The 19,954-nt window shown below is 38.8% G+C and overlaps 1 protein-coding gene across 1 annotated transcript in view; it reads right to left on the bottom strand.

The window, feature by feature from the left end:
* The window catches only part of MTHFD1L (methylenetetrahydrofolate dehydrogenase (NADP+ dependent) 1 like), a 154,335-nt gene that overhangs the window by 100,792 nt on the left and 33,589 nt on the right, over nt 1–19,954 (bottom strand). Inside the window, exons 12-18 of the mRNA XM_086461102.1 lie at nt 16,703–16,839; nt 15,380–15,426; nt 12,955–13,062; nt 11,973–12,047; nt 9,027–9,129; nt 5,575–5,651; nt 1,760–1,900 (exon numbers count right to left, since the gene is read on the bottom strand). Coding sequence (XP_086317228.1) covers nt 1,760–1,900; nt 5,575–5,651; nt 9,027–9,129; nt 11,973–12,047; nt 12,955–13,062; nt 15,380–15,426; nt 16,703–16,839 — 688 coding nt within the window. The remainder of the gene's footprint in view (nt 1–1,759; nt 1,901–5,574; nt 5,652–9,026; nt 9,130–11,972; nt 12,048–12,954; nt 13,063–15,379; nt 15,427–16,702; nt 16,840–19,954) is intronic.

Here is a 19,954-nt window from a genome sequence, read left to right as displayed (position 1 = left end):
AGATGGTCATAATACCTATCCTTGACACTGTGACAATTTTTTTTTTTGTGGGCAGTTGTTCTATTGTAAAATATAGAACACTGCTTTAAAGAAGAACTAGAAACATATGTTCAGTGCAAGTGACACTATCAAATGATTGAGATGCTAAGCATAGGAAGTTTGTTTAAAAAAAGGCCAAAGAAAACTGAATTAGTAACAGGCATTTTGCTGAGCACTACTTTCATTTTAGGGATGTAGTGGAAAAATTGTAAAGTTCTTTGTGCACAGTTCATCATTTCAGCCCTAACATTATATTTCCACAGAGCAACTATAAATGAAACAGACTATGGAGAAGCAACTGCTTTCAGTCATCAAGCTGATTAGCCTTAAGCGGTTGAAGACAGGTTAAATATTTTGCAATATTAATACATTAAAGTACTTTCATACAAAAGTATTATCAAGATTAAAATCATGTATTTCAAATGTAGTTTTAATTCTGACACTGAATTATTTTTAAGTTTTTGCATATGTATTATAAGGTAACTCATTCCTGACTTCCCTCCATTTGGTGGAGACAGAAGTTATGCAATTGAAAAGGAAAATCAAACTTCAACAACTAGAATATTAAATGCAGTTCTTCGTGTCTCCTGCATAATTGGGAGCAGTTGATTTGCTTTGAATTTTAATGATGACTGTACTTAGAAATTTTGGTACGCTTATCTTAATTTCAATCTTAAGTCCAGGCAAACTAGATATTATGTTTTCATTTCCTTATTAAGCTGGAATCCATTAAAGCTGTGAAGGTATTCCTGGCTTGTGGATTTGCTATCTTTGCTGACAAGGCAGGATACTGGTTCCTTTGCTCATTCTAAAAACGCAGTAAGTTTGTGCAGATGTCCACATAAAAGGGACAAACAGGAAAAAACACACATAGTCTCTGTGATACATGCAGTCCTTGCCAGCAGGGTTGCATGACAAGACACATCACAGTTGCTATAGGGGTATATTTTGATGACAGAAAAGCACAAAAGCAAAGCATTATATTTATTGTATTTAGAGTGCGCTGTCAATCTGCAATATATGAACTTAATTTGGCAATTAGGCATCAGAATTTAAGTAATGTAATGTTACAGTTAACTAGTGCCGATCACAGTGAGCCTACTCCTGGCGTACATCTGGACTGCAAGGGTTAACTGGCTGCACCAAAACCTGCCATATACAAACATGTGTGAACTTCTAACCACAGCCTGGCTATAAGGGAATGAGGAAACAGCAACCAACTAATGAAGGTAAGGAAGAAAAAGTCTTAATGATGTGAAAACATAGCCCTGTCCCAAGCACTATCAGCAACCTATGAATTAAGAATAGCTTGTTTCCATTCTGACTTAGTGGTGTAAGCATTCATGCGGTAACTATCACTGTAACATCTGAGCACACTTTACAAGTACAGTAGCAAACATTACCAGCTTTCTCAAATAGGAGCCTGCACTCTGACTCCCTCCAGCACCAAATTTGTTTGCCTTAAGAATTGCAGAAAACTATCCAAGTAGGTTACGGAGATCAGAGACTTCCTGAACCAGATGTTACCAGAGAGTTGGAGAAATGAGCCCCACATCTTGTTCTCGTTGTGAGGAAGTTTTGGCGCAGAAGAAGATCTTTCTTTGATATCTGAGTGTGCTGTTCAAAGCAAAATCTTTGGCATGCACCTGCCTTTTAAATGCTTCAAGAGGCAAAACAAATGCATCAGAGATTATTCACAGCTCTACAGCACTGAACATACCAAATCCTCTGCTGTTACCGGTTCTCCTTTCTTGTCATTAGCCACCACCATTTTCCCCAGTCTCTCCTTCATATCTTGAAGGCTGGTGGTAAGTGCCAGGATGGCCATAATTTCACTTGCGACAGCAATATCAAACTGAGCCTGTAAAACAGAAATGAGAATTAGGAACCAAATCAAAGTTGGGTCAAATACTCACAGTGAATCGTCAGGAATAGGCTCAGGAAAGAGATTTCACAGTGGAATTCAAACAAGTTCCAAATTGTAACCTACAGCTTTGAGATCGCTCAGACTACAGTAACTTCAAACACACTGTTTATATTCCCTCATGAATGTTCTCCATTACACTTCATTTACTTGGGGACCAGTCTTGCAGAGTGCTTAGCCCCTTGGCTCACGTTATCCTTCGCAGAAGCTCCCTGAAGGACCAAGAATTTTTTTCTGTGGCAAAAAAGAAAACCACCAGATGTGTTTTGAGCTCTACTGGCATGAGCACAACATTGTCGGTTTGGTTTTTTGTGTGTTGGTTTGTTTTTTTTTTTCTGTAAAGCTCTCCAATAGTTTTTTTATTCTAGTTTCAAAAACATTCTTGTTACATTTGATCATTCTTCTTCTACATAAGCTCAAAATTTAGAGTGTATGTTGCTGGTCTTGTGCTTGACTTATGATAAGGTAAAATATATCTTCACCTCATTTTTTTAAAAAAAAATTAACAAACATATACGTAAAAAAAAACCCCAAAACCAAGAACTATGTATGACATCAGTTCCTTCGCTCTTCTAGAAATCGCAGAATGGTAGGAGTTGGAAGGGATCTCTGGAGATCATACATCTATACTGTGCAGTATTTCAGCACAACATAAACTGTAGTCCTTACTTTTCTTCAAGAGGCTGCAGCATACATTAGCAATATTTGTACTAATTTACTATTAGTAAAGCCCAGGCCATATGCTGTCAGAATATAAACAGAGAAGAAAGGCAAAGTCACTAATGTATTATGTGACAGGAATGCAGTGTTGGGGGTGAAGAAGAACTGCAGCTTCTTTAGTAATCTCTCCATCTCCAGCAATTAAATTCTACACAAAAATATAGTAATTTACATCCTAATGCTATCTCTGTAAAAAAAGCCCCAGGACTGTTTCTGTCAGACCTCTACCAGATGTTTCCCATACTGACTAATACCAGAGGAGTCTGTTCAAACTGAGGGCTTTGCCTGTTTTTAAGCAGCATTGACAGAGAATTGTTCAACATGCACCTTACCACTTGCAGGCATTTGCCTAGTATTTTAATAGCTTCTGCCATTTTTTAACCTCTGTTGCTGCTTTTAGATTCTTTCTTGACAGCTACAGCCCAGAGCAGCCCTATTCAGGCTGACCTCTAGGTACCTGCATGTTTAGTCAAAATTTCTGAAGACACCTGAGCACTTTTCTGCATTGGGCATAGACAGGGAGAGATACATACCACGGAAAACAAAAAAATAATCCTGTAATTGAGATTTTCAGCATAGGTACTTAAATGAAATGCTGAAGTTACAAAGCAGATTTTCTGTATTCCCTGGAGACAGCTCTATACATAAAAGAATAGCTGGGTACACAATGAACATTGCTTGCGTTCCAATGACACAGATGCTACTATCTTTTCTGAAGTTAAGAATGTCCCCAGTAAGTCACTGAAGCATATATAAGACAGAAAAATAGGCCCGAGAAATCTATGCCCAACCCATATACTGGAATGCTATCTAACTTTATCAGAATGTTTATCAGGAGACCAAAAAAAAGAAGTTTTTATTAACATTGATTCTATATAAACCGAAAAGGACAGAGAAAACAATCCCAGGTAGACGCTTAAAGAGTGACACAATTAATTGAAAAAACAGACATAAAAACTGTTGTAGCAGGTGCTATTTTAACTCTAATAACCTTTAAACACCTATGAAGTGCTGACAGAAGCCTTAGCTGTAAAGTCAGTTCTCTATTGATGAAAGGATCCACCCACATGGATTCAATTGCAGGATCAAGGGCATCAGTCATGTAATACTCTTCAGAAACCACAGCATCCCTGTTCATTAAAATGCAGACTTTTGTGCCTGCTGTGCTCTGCCATTTTACACAGGTGTCATTGATTTTAAGAGTGCTAGAACATCACTCCAAATATTTATAAAATGCATCTGTTAACTATGAAGTCCTGTTTTCTCTGGATCTCCGGTTAGGCTCTGAAATGAGTTTTCCTAACTGTTAGCTCTATTTCTTGAGTCACTAAGTCCATGTTAAAATGTGAATGGATATCCATCAGTCCAACACATCAAAATTAAAAGCATGAAGGTCATTTTAGCCAAAACAGTACAGAAGCAACATTTGATGGCCATATGTCAACTAGTATTCTATAACAAAACAAACCACATTTAACTCATCAATATAATTACAGTGGTAAAATGCTGCACAATAAAGCTGGCAGAACCTCTCTCAAAGCTAATAATCATGTTGAGTCGCTGAAACAAATCCAAACACAGGAAAATGTCTCAACTGTTGAAGGAACTTGTACCAAGTACAATATTTTGCAGTCCCAGCCCATTATCAGAGATGAGTATCAGCTAATACTGAGTTTTTTGTAAGTAATAGAAAGGTCTCTACCCTGTGTGTTCAAAACCAAAACAAGCAAGTATTTCTAGTGGAAGGTGTCCCTGCCCATGGCAGGGGGTTAGAACTAGATGATCTTTAAGGTCCCTTCCAACCCAAACCATTCCAGGATTCTATGATTTCTCTGTTAAATTGTGCTCCCCAATTTGACTGTTCTACCTGCTGAACTGAGCAAAAACATTAGCACTATTTTTTGGTCTCTTTATTTAGGCACGAAGTCTAGAAGAGGTCTGAAATGATGAAGAAAATTTAAGGAACGATTTCCAAACTGAATGAAAGCCTTATTTCTACCACAATAACTATTCACCTCAAAATAGCCAGAACCTCATGAATTTCATGATCCAGAGTCTTAGATTACAATGTCTTCATTGAATTAAGAGTAACTCCACACCATCACAATGACTGTGTTTCACCTGGCATTGCTGTTCCATACTGCATTGTTCCAGAAATGGATTTACCCACATGACACCAGGAACACTTGTTCAGATAATGTTGGAAAAGTCTGGCTTTCAATTTATCAGTAAGTTCTTTAATAAACTTCCAGAAGCTCTCATATAGTAATGTAGTTTAGCTTCTTACACTGTTGAAAAGTACACACCCACCCCCCATTTTCGGAACTATCCCTTCAAACCCACATACTAAAATTAAGCACATGCTCCAAGTTCTTACAGTTTAGGTCCCAAAGCTGAGATGCATAATAGGTAAATGAAGACTCTGAATAAAAAGCTAACAGTCATTTTCAGTCCTCACCAATGGCATCAACAACACGCGACCCACACCTCTCCCCAATTTTTTAACATTAAATTTAAAGGTAATCTAAATTATATAAATACTAAATAAATAGTTTGAGTGACTTAAAAAACTAAGAAAAATCATACAAATTAACATTTTCATGGCATAAGGGCACCTTTTATACTCATAGGGCAACAATGTTGAACCCCTAACATAGGCAATTTCTTCAAGTGCTTCCAACATATTGGGCAATATGCATTGGTTTCTCATTCTGACACTTTGGATTCAGTTACTCATTTACACAATCAGTTTCACTGCAAGAATACCATGCAACAGCAACAGTTGTTAGCATTGCAATCCAAAGAAGTATGCTGAAAGAACTGCAGAAACATCTTTGAGCCTCTAAAGCAAAGTGTGTCCAGAATGTGATATATTAATTGCTTTTACTTACCTGACGGGCAAATCCTTTCTCTGTATTTCCCTGCCCAACTGTTATTTTGCGCAGGAATCTGTCATTTGTATCCACCACTGAAATAAGGGAATGGCAAAAGCAAAACATGTTAACAATGACTCAGGGATCTGGGTTTTTCCAGGCATACCTGTTGTTACAGATGTAAGATTCAGTTGCTCGAACAGTGTAACCAGACAGCCACGCTCCTGCATGTTAGCATTAGCACTGACTTGGTTTCTCCCTTCTAGTTGATACTGTTAGATGACAGGTTCAAGTAACTCAAAATACAATTTTTCTGAACAGTACTTGAAACACAGATTCTTAATATTCTAACATAAAATTAATATTTAACATAAGAAAAATCTGTCTTAGTAGCTACAAGGCACCTCAGACCTACTTCAAGTTATTTGCTTCATCATTGACTTGTTAAGAATGGATCTTAAGACTGCATGATGTAGGTTAAACTTGGTCTGTTTCTCTTTTAAAGGATGATTATGCTGTCAGATTGGTTCTTCCAGACAAGTTACTTTCTTGCACATCACAGTAACTAACTCCACATTTAGCTGCACAGCATTCAAAGAAAGTTTTTTTTTCAACTGCCAAGATCAACCATCTGCTATTCAACACAACTTCAATTTCAGACAATTGCATTTCTAACCTGGAACCACTTTTGGTATTGCAAGGGCATGTCCAAACCATCCCATGGAATTGCTAACTTTACTAACAATCATCACAAGCCAATTCTCCAATTCTACACTGACAACACTCAACTTCAAACATGCCTTCGTAGGAACCAAAAGGAAGGACTGAGAATAATTGAAGAGCGCTCTCATCTGCTGAGAACCAATCAGGATGTTTCTTAGGAAGAAACATTAGAAGGATGTTTCTGTTTGTTAGAAAACTAGACAGAACTCCAAGACCTCTCCTTCCCAGGAATGGTAATAGCTACAGAACACAAAAATAGGCACCCTCCTTCTTACAGGCTCTTTAGCCCTATGAATGTTTCAGTTTGCACCAACCCTAAAAGAAAGTTCAGCCCATATCTTGGCAATCAAGTCAATATTCCGCTAGATGTAGATTTGAGCCCTGTTCACTTAGAAGCAGAGAATCAAGGAACCTCTGAAGAAGTTGTTTGTACTGAAGGTCAGTGAAATCACCTCCTCCCACTTTTCCTGCTGCTTCTGGAGATTAACAAATTTGTCTGTGCAGAAAAGGATGACGTAATTACCCAAGAGCAAGAGGGATTTTGAATCTCAATCCTGTGAATGAGCTGTGAGAAAAGCAAGGTTTAAACCACTTCCCCTTCTTGGGTATTTCCCATGGGGCTGTTGTAAATACCATACGTGCCTTCTTCCCACTACATGGTATTTAGGCCCCTAATTTCTTCAGGAATTCCATTTAAGGGATGGTGCAACACAGATTTGGCTAACTCATTTTGGTTTCTATTTATATGCAGTCATAATCCAAAGTACTAGAGTACTGGCAGAAATTGCAGAACAGAGCCGGGTACATGGAAGCAGTAGCCTCATACCAAGCTGTGGTACCATATGCCACCGTGAAGCCATATGGCAAGCTGATCTCTCAAGCACAAAGTCACTCCTCCTCCTCCTTGGAAGCTCAGTCTCACAAGCAGCCTTAAGCAGACCTGAATGTCTTTCCTGTCTACCTAAGCACTGCTGAGAGCAGGAACTAGCCTTCCCAGAATCCTGGACAGCCAGCAGGCTGCTTTTTATCTGACCCTTTCTAGTGAGATCATGTAACCCCGACCACCCTTGCCATCAAATTATAACCCTTGCAACTCCTTCTGGTCACTGGGAGACACCGGCTTTCTCACCATGGTCAGAATTCATTCTCCAGGAAGATTCCAACAGCTGCACTTAGAAGTAGTGAAACATGTAATAATTGGTTTTGCCACAAAAACTTTTTCCTTCTCCAAATTTTCCCTCCTCTTTACCCAAAGTAAACATTTCAGAAAGTTTAAGTTCAACCAAGTGTTAGGTTTAATACATCTACTTCCCTATGCTCTAGAGATACAAACAGGATCTGAATACCAGGGGGAAGCTTTCCTTCTTTTCAGTCTTTTGTACCTGTTCAAGTTAGTATATGATGACAATGAACTTTAAGCTTGTGACACTTGTAAGGAAACAGGTCCTAACTAAAATTAATTTTCAATGTGATAGCTTTCTCTTCTGCCCTACAAATTCCCTGGTATGTAAACAAGCTTCACAGACATACAGATTGCAGAAACAGTACCAAAGAAAACATTTTCCAAGTTATCTAAAACATTCCTAAAAAGAATTTTTTTTCTGAAATGTTTAAGATATGTACTTCTTATAGAGTTGTAGGGAATAGAAGTTTCACTAACATTGTTTGAGATGAATTAAATAACTCACTTGAGGTTAACAGCTATTGAGTAATGTTGCCTCCTCCCAAACCCGTGCTGATAAAACCGATGAGTCATATTACTCTAAATATTTATATTACTCTTTCATCCTAATACAGGTCTCTTCCAGACACACTGTGCGACTAATAAAAAACATCTTATGCCACATCTCACAGTATTATCTTGAGAAAAATATCCCAAGTCTGAGATGACATGCACACAAAGGGCACAGTAAAACATGGCCAAGACTCCTCACTTCTCAATAGATTCACCTTATTTCTCTGAGCATCACAATGCATTCCATTTAACAATGATTTTAAACTAGTAACTTTGGTCTTTGAGAACTTAGAAAGAAGATACAATCCAACAGAATTTAGCTCAAAATTTTATGCAGAGTTTACTTGCTTAAAAAAGAAAGAGCAAGCTACAGAAGTTGAGGTAAACACTAAAATTTAACCCAGCACTAGAACTGGAAAATGCAGAAGGCAGTTGTCTAAGGGTGTGAGAGCAGATATTGGTTTGCTTGGCATACATAGTTGAAACTGTAGCACATCTTTCACCTCTTTTTCCCAACAAAGCAAACAACTCAAGACACTCTAAAAATAGGAAAAACACATCATCCCTAAGGCCTATTTAGTCTCTGAGCTACCCAGACTGCTGAGCTGGGGAGGATGAGGGACCAAAATCAAGTAAAGTACAAATAATCTAAAACCATAACAGACACAGTTAAGAAAAGAATAGATAAGATTTGTAAAACGCACGGAAAAGCCACTTCCGTATGTTTTAAGATATATTATCGAATGTGAGAGAAAAAAGGGATGTACTTAAACTGTCAGAGCAACATATCTTTCAGAATATTAGCGAAGTCTCTTGCGTTACTGCAGATATTTGACCAAGTTTAGAGCAACATACTGCACCCAAATTTGTTATGCACCCACATTTCCCACTCGCAAATGGGTCATTCTTACAGTCAGAGAGCAGGAACAGCTCCGACTCAAGTAAAATTAATCAAATTAGGACATAAGTAATAATTAAATCCAAGCTGAAATGAGGCTTTCTGATGACACACCTCTTTGCCATGTTATGGTAGACGGGTCAATATCAAGGCGCACAAATTTGCTGATCTCCTCTTCTGTTAAAGTCCCAGGATCAGTCTTGTTTATTCCCAGCCTCTACACAAAAACAAGTTAAAGAAATGCAATTAAGTCGCTTTTTTTTTGCTTCAAATGGTATAGCTGCTCTGGCTTATCATGCCCACTTTCAGCAAGCATTTTTGGAAAGAAGCATGTCAGGACCAAAATTATTAAAAAAAAAAAGCACACAGTAAATCACTTGTAACTAAAATACAGGTAAGTGTAAATGAAGAAATGAAACAAAAAAGGAGAAATACTCATGGGCCATTAAATTAACAATCTCTTTCCTACACAGGAAAAACTCTCAATGTAAATCAAAGAGAAAATTCAACATTATCAGTTACTAGTAAAAAGATAATTAACTGCTTGTTCTAGTTTGTGGAAAGCTTTGAAAGACTCATGCTTTGTCTTGTACAAATCATCTTTGAATGAAATAAAAACTTCTGCTTTAAGAGCCCATCATCCATAAACCCAGTCACTTATAATGAATGAGCCAATACCTCCTGGATTTACAGATCTGCTACTTCAGTAACACCAAACTTTTCAGGTGAATCTACATAAAGATGGATCAGAAAACTGTGTTCAAGAACTGTAGTGTTAAAAAACAAAAAAAATCTTATTTTTCTCTGGCATTAGAAAGCATTCCTCAGTGAATTAATCAAAATGCTTACACTTCAGGACTGAAAGTAATGCAAATCCAAAAGTCTAAAAATACTCAGTTTCAAAGAGCTACCACAGTTACTTCCCTATTTAATCCAACAGCTGTTTCTAGAAAGCCAGGGACATAATTTTGGGAGTATTAAAACTGTTATAATGATGCTCCTTTTTGAGGATTGGTGTCTCAGGCTGTGAAGAATGCCTTCAAATCCAGATGCAGGCACTGGGGCATTTCCCACTGTACTGAGAAGGGCAAAAAGCTGTTGAGAACACCTTGCAAATTTTGACACTTGTTACCCTAAGATTTTTCACCCCAGTTTTAATGAAGAAAGACTTATGTCCTCAACTGCTAGGCCTGTATAGTATTTTTCTAATATGTTGGCCAATTTTGATCCAATTTGACATAGTTAGGAGATAGTTTCTTATAAATTCTATGAAAACAAGCCAATTGAGAAAGGAGCAGTATCCCACTAGCATCTCTACTGGGATAGGGCAATCAGAGTTCAGTGCTCATCCCTCCTGCTTGGTGTATCAGGCATTTACCCAGATACATTTTTCCACAGAATTTTGGCCAGAGCTTTTTTCCACAGAGAGTTGACAGCAAAATTTTCAGTCATTTTTATAACTTTCAAATGCTGCAAGAAGGACTAGGCACTGGGACTGAGCCTGTCTCTTCCAGGGTCTCAACAATGTCTATACTGGACCTAAGCAGCAAGAAAAAAGCTGACCGATCTGGATGGAAGGAAGTAAGACACAGAACTGGAAAAGGAGACAAAGAAAAGACTGGATTAGAAGCAGTTAAAGAGAGGTAAGGTAAAGAGGTCTTAGGCTAATAATTACTGGAAAAAGAGAAAAAAGCTGAGAAGCAGGGGAATGAGAAATGTAGTTCCTGACATTAGATAAAGATTTCAAAAAAAATATATTTGCGTGGGACCTTCTGTAATTACAAGTCCAAACCATACACATAAGGAAGGAGTTTCAATCTTAATAAGCCTCTTTTGAAAAAAAAGTATCCTCATCCCATAACAATGTTATTTTACATTTGATTTTTTTTAAGTATAAGGAATCATTATACTAAAAATAATTCACAGCAAAATAAGTTGGTCATATGGAAATTATGATGCATATATTTGAATTTTATAAAGCCAAACTTTTTTTTACTGAGTTGCGGCTCATGTGAAGAGACAGAAATCCATTTCAACAGCAGAGACAGTTGGTATGTCATGAATAACCAAAACACTCCCCCTCCTCCCCAACCTGTTACCCTATACACAGTGTAAACAAAGACAAAATGAAAATAATCCAAAATTCTGATGGAAAATTCTGTGAGATCTACTCTGCCACAGAGTCAATCAGGCATCATCCACATTTTAGTTTACTGGCATTCAAATGAGCTGCACAAAAGATTAAAATATTATGACAAACTAATTTTATTTTTTTTTTCCCCAAAACAGAAGCTGTATTTACCTCTATCCTCCTTTCCACCCCCAGTTCCAAGTGCACACTTGGCAGCTATCCATTGCCACCTGGTGACTCTGAAACAACACCAGTCAGGACCCAAAAGCCAACAACAAACATGGAACTGGAAGCAGGAGACTGAAGCTCTCCTTAAGGGTCATATTCAAGGTGTTCATACTCTCCTTCCCCTATGCTAGTGCACTGTGCCATGCTCTCATTATTTATCAGAATGACAGCCTCAAATCCAGATATGTTGTTCATACATGAACTGGATAGGAAGCTCTTCTGGAAGCATTCAGGAAGCAAGATGGGATGCAAAAATATACTATGCACACAAATATGCTTCTACCCCTCGAAGGAAGAACACTGTCAAACTGACATCAATAAAATCCCAGAAGTATATGCTCTAATAAATTTTCAAAACCAAAGAATGTGAGCTTTCAAATGTGACTTTACCATAATAGGAAAAGTATTTTAAAAACTCTAACTTTAACATTTCATCAGGAAAGACATAGCATTTAAAAACATTATTGGTTAATTTCAGGAGAAAAGAATAGCAAAAATGTTAGTTATGAAAATAATATTAGGCCCAGATCCTATTCCTTCAAGGATGATGCTTTCAGAAAAAAGTCTGGACTTGATAAATTCATGAGGGAGGTTTATACAAACTCAGTGCCATACATCAAATTATTTTAATCAAGTTGCGTAAGAAAGTACATTTTATGAAGAGATACTATAACTGAGGAGAGACTACATTAACAACTTACTCTCAGACGGGCAAGCTGAATAGCAGAAAATCCTCTCGCACCATTAACTACTGGAACCAGTCTATTAAACAAAGCCTAGAAAAAACACCCAAGAAGTTAATGAAAGAAAAAGTTATGACCAGGAACTAATTAAATAAAAAGCTAACGTTTTCATTTTATTCAGACTAATTTCAGTAAGAAATTCCCAACCACATAAGTTAGTAATTTAAAAAACAATTCTGAGAAAAGCTGGTAGGCTTTTGAACAGTGCCTATGATTTAACAGTCTAAATCCAGTTACCAAAATTACTGTGTTTCTATGTTTCACCAAAAAAAAAAAAAAAAAAATATTATTTTTGAAATTTGGAACCTTTTAAAACTTTAACCAAGGTCCAAACTCTTCATACTATAACTATTATTTGCAAACTGGCCTAAATGCACATTTGTGTCATACCAGGTAAGGGGATATAACAACCCTGCTCAGTTTTAACACGGTAGCCAAAACCCAGGAGGCTCCTTCCTTTACTTTCTCCCTTCTCTTTAAAGACTTAAGTTAGCATTTGTGCTAAGGTCACAACAGATTTAGAGGCAGGAAGAGGAGCTAGTTTATTTTCCCCACAATCTCTTCTTAAGGTACAACATACCCAATTATACATCAGAAGTGTTAATTTTTAACTTTAAAAGGAATACACAAATTAATAAAAAGACTAAGATTATATATATTAAAACCATATTTTATTAGAGTATTAGTACAGTCTGAAATAGTTGACATTGTTCTGGGCATAAGATCCATATCTTAAAAACTACCTTATGGTAACTATTTGCCAGAAAAATATATTCTACAAGCAAAATTTCCCAGCAGAACATAGAATGGCTTCAGAAAGAGTTTCTGTTCATATAGCGAAAATACAAAAAGATAATAAATGTATTTTACTATGAAATATAGTTTACTGAAAATTTGAAAAGAAAAAAATGTCATGGGGATATCAGAAAATAATTCTCACCTTATCAGACTGAGTGTTCTCATGCAGGATCCTAGCATCAATAGCAGCAGCCAGCAAATTATTTGCAGCAGTTATAGCATGAATATCTCCAGTCAGATGAAGATTGAACTAGAAGGTGAAAACAACAAAATCTTTTTATAAGAAACCATTTAACTCAATTTATTAATTTCAGACACATTAGCAGCAACAATCGTTGCTCTCTCCTTGAGGTTGCAGCTCTGATTAGTCACCTATCATTGTAAATGAAATATTATCAGGCTGAAAACACACCACACTACATGAAGGACTTGTTTTCACCTGCATACATAGTAAACGACCCTTGGTTTATCCAAACAAAGCCATCTTTGCTAAATGATCCAAGAGTGAAAAGCCCAGGGCTACAGTTCCACATCATTAATACTAAATCAGTTTACCATCAGTATTTACAAATTGACCTGGACTAGAGGTGCAGATCTCTGTTAAATCCCCCAGAGCATACTGTGCGTGCTAGCTTTGGGGGTGTATGCCAGCTTTCTGTTAGCCACGGGAGAACAGCCCATAGCTGACCAGACATGAGCTTTGCTGATACACAGTTTGCCTGACAAAGTTTTGTGGAAAAATCTGAAATCACCAGTTTAGATTAGATCAGGACTAGCGTTACATAGGTACTGTATTTTTTATATATCTCTGACAGAAGGAGGCGGAAGGTCAGTTTTAATTGCATTCCAGCACCCACAGCAGAAGATCACTGACAGCAACCGACACAAGCCTTTGACTGTGCTCACACTCACGTGCAACAGGGCATCAAAACTGTAACTAAGCACTACATTAGGGCTCTGTTTGGACCAGCTGTGCACTTTCAAGGTGGTACTTCACCAGTTCAGGCCATGGAGTGGTTTTTTTGAGCTCTAAATTAGACTCTCTTAGAGTGAAACCATCATGTATTTCCAAACAAGCAGTGTGAATATGTGCGTAAGCTTAGCCGTACTATCCTTACATGTCCCATTTCCCAGAGAATCTGCTGACATTTTACACTCTGTCAGCTACAGCATGCTGATGCACCTGGGTGCACAGCTAAGCCTGCTGAGGACACGGGAGGGAGGCTAAGGAAGGCACCCAGCTTGGATGGCAGCAGCCAGCCAACAAGAAACACTACACACCGTCTACATTCCATCTCTGTCCTTGACCCAGACTGTCTATAAATGTGTGGATCACGCAGCTTTATGTTGTGAATGTTGTGCTAGGCAAGGGTGCACACTTCTGTCAGAGTATTGCTATTTTCACAGTGACAGTACTTTGAAAGCATGCACCCAGCCAGCTCCTCCCAAAGCTGGCACGTGATTTTCAGAAACTCTCCAAGAGAGCTAGGGATGGCACCCTCTTCAACAGAAATTCTTTTACTTGTGGGTAGAGGAAAGCTGCAGATTAATTTAAAGGTAAGAACACAATTCTTTCACTTTGACAGTGCCAAGGTCCCTGGGGCACCAGCAGCCCCTAGTGTCCCTGCCCAGCCCCCCACGTCAGCCGCCCGAGGCCATCAGCCCCTGCCCCAGCGATGCCACAGCAGGGCCAGCCTCCAGCTGCCCTCAGCCCTGCCCAGCCCAGCTACATGCCCCACCAAGCCTGGCCCACATCCCAGCCTGGCCTCAGTCCATCCGCAGGGAGGTGTCCAGTGCCTGGGGCTGGGGCTGACCCAGTGCCCCTGGTTGCCTGCTCCTGGCTCGGGGATGGGATAGGTCCCAGCTGACAGGCCCTGCCTGGCCACCCCCATGGGGAGACCCAGCCCCTGCAGCTCCCCAAGAGCCTGCACCTGTGAAGAAACAGTTTTTCACAGGAGGCTTCTCTGTTTCATCACTGTTGTTCAGCCAAATCATCTTCCTTCTACTCATCTTGCAAAAGTTGTGATATGCACCCCTCCACAGTATTCTGGGCATATGTCTCACTACCACAGGAGGATCAGCCTTGCTAAAAACAAGTTCATTTTGCCACACTCAGTCATTTCTGCTAAAAAGAAATATTAAATTTACATTTGAAAAAGAAATTTCCTCAACCCACCAGCCCTGGGCATCCCTGCCTTTTGCTATTCCAGCAGAAAAATAATGCTTTCTCATTCTCTTTTGCAATAGGTGTGGATATAAAAGGAAAAAATTAGCAGTAGCCAGCTCTTTGTCTTGTATGTTACACGTAGATAGCAAGCATTCTTCTCAGGAAGCACCTGAAGGACAGCCAAGATGTTACAAACATGTAGTGTCTGTTCAACGTTTTTACACCCCACTCCACAGCCCCTCCACGTCACACAGCAGGCATGTGGACCACGTGGAGATGGCAAGGACCACCCCAATTCTCCAGGCAGACCATCGCCACCAACCAAGTGCTGCAGCAGCTACCTTGGCCTGCCCACCACTCCCAGAGGGACAGGGGCTTGCTGCCTCCCCTGATGCCTCACCTCCTCCATGGGAATCACTTGGGCATATCCACCACCAGCTGCTCCACCTGCACAGGAAAGCATACAGTCACATCACACTCACATCAGTTTTGGAAAAAAACCCCAAACAATCACCTTTAAATACACCAAGTGAAACACACAGTGTCGATGACACATTTCTCAGCATTTTGATTTCTGTTAGGGGATCAATGATGCACTCAAATAAACAGTATTTTGTTAAACCTTGCTGGCTTTTTTCAGCAGAGAGTAAAAAGGGAATTCTTGAGCTGAAATGAAAGCCCACACATGATGGCTGGCCCAGACTTCGGCTACATAAGGGTTACCCTCTGCTCCTGACCTGATTTGGGACACAGTCATGCACATGCAGCTGTTGGGTGGAAAGACATAGCAGTCACAAGCAAGCACTGCTTCTGAATGAAATCTTCACACCCTTGCCTGAGCAGTCCTTCCCCACTGCCTCTCAGGGTACAGGCAAAGGCATTCGCTGTAGCCTACGCACAAGTTGAGCGGAAGGATTAAAGCACTCACATGCACCAGTCTTGGTTGAGAAGCACCAAGCACCAGGAGCCTTCCAGCTGAAATCAAACTTGTTAACTTAAACTTCAGCAAAGCAAAGCAGAGCAGATGGGGAGTGCTTGCCCAGTTAGGCACCAATCTCAGCTGAGAAATGGCAAAAAAGAAGATTGCATTACATCCTATCAGCATTGAAGACAGGCTTGAACTCTGGCTGGCTCTTACCTGGCTTTCAGGCTCTTAAAGGGTTTCTAGGCAAAAACGCAGCAGCCCACGATTAGGGGCAACAACTCAGAAGAACAGAAAGAAGAGGTTCAGACCTAGCCAAATGTATGATGCAGACACAGCTGAACTATATGCGTAACTGCCAACTTCCTCAGCTTGCATATTTCCAATCAATATGACTGGATTTAGGACTCCTTCTCAAGGAAGAATTAAACAGTATCATTTAAAGACACGTTTAGAGTCTCCAAGCAGAGGAGTGCCTGGAAGGGTGTGTACTCACACAAAACTCCTCCTGGCTAACACATCCCCATGCCTTTCATTATGTTTGGGCTTTATCTGCATCTTTATCAGTACATGTTAAGTACATGAACATAGCTACGAACCTTGTATGGGAAGATGTGAGCAAGAAACCTTTATCTATTAGTTATACACTTATAAAAAATTCCAATATGCTCCCATTCAGACAATCCACTGAGCAAGTGAAGTAACTAAGGAAGTAAAAAAGAAAAACAAAACAAAACAAAACTCCAACCAGTATTTCCTTTTAATCTGAAAGAGTTCATAGAGTCTTCAAATATTATGTACCTTTAACTCCAAATGTAGGTCCTTGGGAAGGTTGTCTCAGGCAAGCAAAGGAATTAATGTTAAGGTGTGCAGTAAGCGCCTGAACGAGACCAACTGTGACTGTGCTTTTTCCCTCTCCTAGGGGTGTAGGGGTTATTCTAGAAAAACAAGAAAAAAAGATTAATAAAATTCTTTGCTGATGTCAGCCTGGCTAAGGATATCAGAACTTACACCTTTTGATTTCAATGAAGAATATCTGTACAGCAAATTTCAATAAGATTACTTTATCTCCACAAAAATACTCCTGCAATGTTAGCCCCTAGCTCAAGTTGGAATGCTAATATACATATGTCTTCTATTTAAGCAATTTACTACGATAGCAGAAAAAGAGAAGATTATTTTGGCAAAAGTTCTAAAAAGAATATATTGAATTTAGACATTTTAATACAGCACAAAAGTCTCACCAGTTTCATTATCAATCCATCCATCAAGATACTGAGCATGTATTAATATTTTTCTGTAGTAATGCGTGAGATGTTTTATTCCCACTGCTCAAACTTTGAATGAAATAATAGAATATTTTAAATTAAATAACCAACACTTTTGTTCATAGAGCTCAACTATCCCTCTCCAGCTTCCATGTCATCATAGCCCTCAACAACGACAGATCAACTGCTTTTTTAATAATACAGGACACAAAATTCACTCTATTTAACTGACCATGACTTATTTTACACTTATGTTTCACGGTATTTTTACAGATTTAAGGATGATGAATGAGGGACAATTACAAACACACTCCAACCTCCTATACAAAAGCTCAGAAACCTCATGCTACAACTCCCACATCTAGACCATGACTGAATCAGGACAGAATTTTAGAAAGACATCCAATCTCAAATCAGAGACTCTAACGTCCCCTCAAAGACTATTCTTGTCCCTTTAATGAAGGTACAATGACAGCTGATTTTGCAAGTAGAAAACTTCATCAGCCTTCTGTGAATGACAGACACCTCCGTTTAGGAGATGTCCCCCCTACTTTCAAGGTCAGCACATTTGTTTATGATCCATGTTAAAAGCATGGGGGGTGATGGGGTTTTTCTCCTTTTTCTTTTCTTCGTTATAGCATGAACACATCTCATGTCTCCAAAAGGCACTCAGATGATTCATCTAAGGTACAGCATTTTTCCTTCTGACTGGCAAAAGAAAAACACCCCTGTCCTTTTTTCCCCTCACATCACTCTCACACAAGTCCTACTTTTTGGCAAAGTGTAACCATTTGTATCTTTGCTGCCTTCACTACCTGCAGAGAACTAAGTACCTTAGCGAAGCTGACGTTAAGAACTAATGTTCATTCCCAAGGATGCACACGCATCCTAGTCAAAGAGGAACCCTTATCCTACGATCTCTTCAAAACTTGAGCTAAATCATTTAGCTCTAATTAGAAACACTTCCTTTCCTAACTAGTAATCTTTCCAAGACATTGCTATCCTCAGATCACAATTCAAATGGCACAAAAACATTAGTAAAATTGTCAAATGCAAGGAGACATCCATTTTGTCTCCTTGCCTTTAAGATTCAGCCTAGTTCAGTTAGTTCACAGATTGACAAAAACCCTTCTTTGTCCCACAAAATGTAAACACATGAAAAACATTAACTTGTCACAGATCTCTTTTACATCATTGGATCCCAGGCTTTCTGTTAAAAAAAGAAGCCTTTGTTAGATATATCTGGAAAAATTTGGGCAATAGGAGGCAAGCCAAATTAATATCTTCTATACTGTTCTAGGAAAGAATTTTCCTATTCAGAAAAGTAATGTTTTAATTCAAGTTCCAGTGAAATCAATGGGGTTTAGTACATCTGTAAGAGACTCCCTGAACTAAGACTCTTCAGAAATAGTTATTTTGTCTACTGATGGCTTTGAACTATTCTTAAATGACCATGTAGTACATGGGTTATTAAGTTTAGACATTGTTATTAGTAATTTTTTCCCATGTTTATAACATCATGTTTGCCAACCATCAGATCCTAAATTGTCATTAGTAACTTACTATCCAGACTATTTCGTCATCCTGCATTCATAGAACAGCACTCGCTTGACATAAAAGGGAATTCACAGACTTTTAGCAAAATATCTATGTACAGTCAACAAAAGGTGGGAGATTTAGAGCATATCCCGAGAAGAATCCATTTTATCTACCCTCAAAAGCGGTTTTAGATCCCTGTCATCTTTTTATCCAGATTATGCCTTCTTATTTCCTTCTGATCTACTGCAGGAACACAGAATGCTACTTCATTTCTTTTGTGTTTGCAGCTCCTAGAAGAATGCCTACTTTTTAACCCCTACATTATCATGACAGTGAGCCCTCCCAGTTCTACTGTTGCTACCATTTTTCCCACCACTATTTCTGCCATCTCTATTTTATTCCAGGATCGTTACTCTTGTGCAAAGATGCTTCTTTCAGAGCACCACAGCCAGGTTAACTCAATTTTACTACCTCCTGACTACTGTTCTAACACTGGTTGCGCAAAACCCATTCAATCATTATTAGCATGATTTCTCGTTGCCCCTTGTTCTCCTGCTGTCTCATTTGCTTTTGTCTACTGCTCTAATCTCATTTACTTGATCCTCTTATTCCTGTACATTAAAGCCAGATTTAAAGAATACATAAGTAATCCTGAGGCATTACTGCACTCATTGAATGACTTAACAAGCTAGTAAGTCTTTAAGCTATCAGTTATTTAAAAAACAACAAAACAAACAAAAAAAACCCACCAAAAAAGCAAACTATTCTGCTATGAAAAAAGACACCTATAACTGTTCACTGAAGAAGAACTTCCCACAAACCCCCAAAACTCAGTGCATACAACAGCTGCATTGCTAACAGACAAATTGTATCCTGCTGGTGGTTACTTCTGTTTTTGAACACTGGACACACAAAGTTCGCATTTAAGAGAATTCAGAGACACCATCACTAGGTTATTTACTCAGGTGCTCAAAACATGGCAGAAGGCTGACCTGGCATGCACGGCAGTGCAGGGACTCTTTACAACTCTAATGAAACAAGCAAAATCAAAGACGCAGCCTACCATTCAGTAAAGGAGATGAAATTGGAATTGACAAATGCATAATCAGAAGGCATGTCGGTAGTTGCATGAAGAATCTTATGTACTGTCTATGCAGAAGATACACACCATCAAGAGCTACATTACAAAAATGCTCTGGCAACCTCGCTGGCCTATCCAAAAATAACAATGTCAAATAAGCCAGAA

The sequence above is a fragment of the Leptosomus discolor genome, chromosome 2, assembly GCF_034619465.1.
Source record: "Leptosomus discolor isolate bLepDis1 chromosome 2, bLepDis1.hap2, whole genome shotgun sequence".
NCBI lineage: Eukaryota > Metazoa > Chordata > Aves > Leptosomiformes > Leptosomidae > Leptosomus > Leptosomus discolor.
The sequence above is the reverse complement of the archived record's forward strand: the minus strand, read 5'-3'. Positions and strand labels throughout refer to the sequence as shown.